We start from the raw sequence: 3,464 nt of genomic DNA, 5'->3' as shown, positions 1-3,464 counted from the left end.
TAATTTGAGCCATTCAATCTAAACCCATGTACAGGTGTACAATGAGAGATTTAAATGCTTCGTTATTTTTCCCAACCAAGTGTAAAGTAATCCTCCTCCAACAGTGGGACTTGCTGATTTCTGATGTTCCCGGCTTTGCTCGCTTCCTGGCAGGGCAGCTCAGTACCCAATTTGTAATGGAGCCCGGGGGATGACAATTACCTTTCAATACGTGTACAAATAGTTGTCAAAAGTAATGTTATTAAAATAGATTTATTATCCCTGAGCGTGGCCTATCTTCCTGTCTTAACAACAAGCTTGAGGGGATGCGGGAGGCGATGCCAGGGACTCCAAGGTCATGGTGAGTCCAGTCCTTGGTCTCTGTCTCAGCACCTGTGTCTCTTTAAAGCTCCCCCTCTCTCCTCCCCGGTGGTAAGAACACGTGAATACTAGCGGTGTCTGTGAGAATCCACCCCCTTCTCAGACACTGACCTCAGTGCTGTCCAGCCCTAGGGGGAGGCCCGGCCGCTGGCCCCACGCGGTGGCGCTCCACACTCCAGTCTGTTTATGCGGCAGGAACGGCAGCCCATCTCTGCGTTCCTGGAACCACTGCACGCCCACCCATCACGGTCCGCAGCTGACAGTCCACAAGACTTGACTTTGGCTAAGACACCAGGCTGCAGAGGGGTGCTGGCTCCCCGGGGATGGACTCCGAAGGTCGCTGCCAGGATCAAGTTGCTTCCAGGCACCCTGGGCGCCCGCAGTGCAGAGCTGTGCCCCAAGACCCTGCTTGGCCGCAGCACAGGGACAGAGCACTCAGGGTCCAGACGCCACCTTCACAATGTCCCATCCTTGGAGACACCATTCCTGAGGCTGCGTCCCCAGCCCAGCGCTCGTGCTGGAGACCGAAGGAAGCCACGCCTCCCGCCACACTCCCCAGCCCCACGTCTACTGGGCCCTGGCCTTCTTGCTCTGTGGGCTTAGGGGCTGCTCTGTGGGGGCGCGTTTCTGTGGTGGCTCCACGTCCTCCCCGGCGAGCAGGGCCGCCCGCACCTGCCGCAGCTCCCGGCGCTCCCGGCGCCCCTCCATCTCCTCCAGGTCCCCGGCGAACAGGGCCTTCAGTGGCGCCGTCAGCCTGGGCACCGTCGGGAGGTCCCCCAGGCTGACCTACGAGGCAAGATGAGGCTGTCATGGCTCACAGGCACCGGCCACCCTCACAGGCAGACTTGGCTGGAAGACTGGCCCAGCCGTGGGGAGAGGAAGCCAGGCTCCAGAGGCCCAGCTTTACTGCTCAGAGAACGCCATCCCCGGGCCCTCATGGAGGGTGGCTCATGTGTCATAGCTGGGCCTCCACGGGGCTTTTGGGGGCCTGTGCCCCAAGGCTCTGTGCCAGCTGTGGTGGGCAGCAGGCCGAGCCCGGCCATCCACACGGATGGAGGCGCCTCTCCCCGCCCCGCCCAAGGGGTCCCCTCACCTTCATGTGGTCAAAGGCGATGCCCACTTTCTCGTTGAAGTCAGGGCTGAAGAGCGGGATCTTGGCATAGCGCTGGCTGAAGTGGGTCAGCATGATGAAGGCTGCGCTCATCCGCATGCCCACGCCGATGGCCTGGGAGGTGGTGCTGCACACATGGGTCAGCGGAAGGCTGGAGGAGCAGGCCGCGCAGACCCTGGCCCAGCCAGACACCTGGGGGCCGCAGGCTTCCTGCCGCCGACACAAAGCCACCCCAGGGCCCGTCTTCCCACCTCCCCCAGTGCAACCCAGGCTCTGCGTTGTGGGACTGCCCACCAGTGAGGGCCTCAGGGGGACAGGGGCCTCCCACTTGGGGCGACACACTCCTCCCTTAGATCGCACTATGACCCTGCCCCAGCCCCGCTTCCCTGGCTTCAGCATATTTTCAGTTCTTTCCTGAGCCACACCTCCTCCAGAGCCTTGCCTTAGAGGTGCCGCAGAAATAAAAGCGGAGGCTGGGGAGCCAGCCACTCGGGGTCAGAAGCCCCCACGGCCCTTGGTGGGAAACAGGCTGGCCCAGCATCAGCTGGGGAGCCAGACGGACTGGGCGCTCTGTACCTGTGTGTCTTCTCCACAGCTTCCTCTTCCAGACCGTCTTCCAAGGTGGCCTCGTGGATCAGGAGGGTGGCATCCTTCCCTGAAGCAGCAGCACAGGTGCCAAGAATAAGCCCTCTGCCTGGGGGCCACAGGGGTCTGGGGGCCGCACAGAACACGCCCCTACTCACCCATCTGGACCAGAGCTTCACAGGGCATGGTGTCCCCCGAGTAGACCACCTTCCAGCCGGACATGTGGACCAGCGCACAGCCGAAGGCATGCTTGCAGTGCCGGACCAGGCAGGTCTGGAACTGGAGGAGGGGTGGTGGGCTCACAGCCAGCCACACGCTTCCGTGGCCCCCACCTGCCCACCTGCGCCCAGGCCTCCCCCTACCTCCTCCAGGCCACAGGTTTCCAGCAGCAAATTTATCAACCTTTCTACCTCGGGGCTGGAGACCTCAGCTCCCTTCTGAAGGCATTTGGCAGGAATAACACTGTGAGAAGATAAAACATTTAAGAAAAAGAACGTTTAATTTGATGTTCAAGCCGCTGACTAGAGAGCCCCACTATTACAAAGGAACAATTCAGTGCTGTCACTGAAGAAGCAGGGTGCTAGGCTTGGAAACCGTTTCACAGAGAAGTGCTGGCAGAGATTTAGACTTGCGGATGGAAGTGAAGGAGGCCGGGAGAAACCCAAAGCGAAGGGCCTTTATGAGTGGGAACCAGCCAAGGGTTTCCACCCTCCCCGGCTCTGCCGCCCGGCCCGAGCCCACCTGACGTGGTGCAGCAGCGGCTGGCACTGGTTATGGTACTGCTGCAGCCAGGTCCGGAGCTGGGTGGGGGCGACCACGAGCAGGGGGTGGCAGGGTCTGCCCAGCGATGCCTGCAGTGGGGACAGAGCAGATGTTTCAGCGGAAACGGTGTGGAGTGGGAGGAGGCGTGTGTGTGCCATCACAGGACAAGGGAGCAGTACAGTCCAGTGGACTCACCAGAGCACGCTCTCTCTGTAGCAGGATGTTCAACAAGCCCTGGGAGGAGGAGGGGACACAATCAGCCTCGTGCAGACCCGACCTCCCTCCCGAGTTGGGGCCCTGGGACCCCAGCTTGCAGTCCCTGGTTGCCATCAGCCACCCACCTCTGATGCCCACCACCCGGCTGCTGCCCGCCTCTGGCTGAAGGTGGCTCCAAGCAGCCACCTGGCCAGGGGAGGCCCTGTGGCCTCAAGATTAGGCTACCGGGTTTTCCACGCCGGGTGGGAGTCACAGGGCCCGAGGAGGGAGCCCACTCACCGTGTGGTGGTCGGCGTGCAGGTGGGACACGAACACGGCAGCCAGGGAGCCCAGGACCCGGTCCACGCCGTCCCCATAGTGGCGGCACAGCTGCCCGAAGGGGCCCTCCCCGCAGGCCAGCAGCAGGGACGGGTCGGGGCTGGGGGGGGCG

At 62.1% G+C, this 3,464-nt stretch overlaps 1 protein-coding gene across 1 annotated transcript in view; it reads right to left on the bottom strand.

Annotated features, from left to right (window-relative positions):
• Positions 1 to 233: 233 nt before the first annotated feature.
• The window catches only part of ELAC2 (elaC ribonuclease Z 2), a 35,482-nt gene continuing 32,251 nt past the window's right edge, over positions 234 to 3,464 (bottom strand). The window contains exons 17-24 of the mRNA XM_010843184.1: positions 3,314 to 3,452; positions 3,014 to 3,052; positions 2,798 to 2,907; positions 2,419 to 2,518; positions 2,215 to 2,335; positions 2,048 to 2,126; positions 1,454 to 1,598; positions 234 to 1,146 (exon numbers count right to left, since the gene is read on the bottom strand). Of these exons, the coding sequence (XP_010841486.1) occupies positions 928 to 1,146; positions 1,454 to 1,598; positions 2,048 to 2,126; positions 2,215 to 2,335; positions 2,419 to 2,518; positions 2,798 to 2,907; positions 3,014 to 3,052; positions 3,314 to 3,452 (952 nt within the window). The 3' untranslated portion in view covers positions 234 to 927. The remainder of the gene's footprint in view (positions 1,147 to 1,453; positions 1,599 to 2,047; positions 2,127 to 2,214; positions 2,336 to 2,418; positions 2,519 to 2,797; positions 2,908 to 3,013; positions 3,053 to 3,313; positions 3,453 to 3,464) is intronic.

Source organism: Bison bison, unplaced genomic scaffold (assembly GCF_000754665.1).
Source record: "Bison bison bison isolate TAMUID 2011002044 unplaced genomic scaffold, Bison_UMD1.0 scf7180017864180, whole genome shotgun sequence".
NCBI classification, from domain to species: domain Eukaryota; kingdom Metazoa; phylum Chordata; class Mammalia; order Artiodactyla; family Bovidae; genus Bison; species Bison bison.
This window is presented reverse-complemented; position numbering and strand designations above follow the sequence as displayed.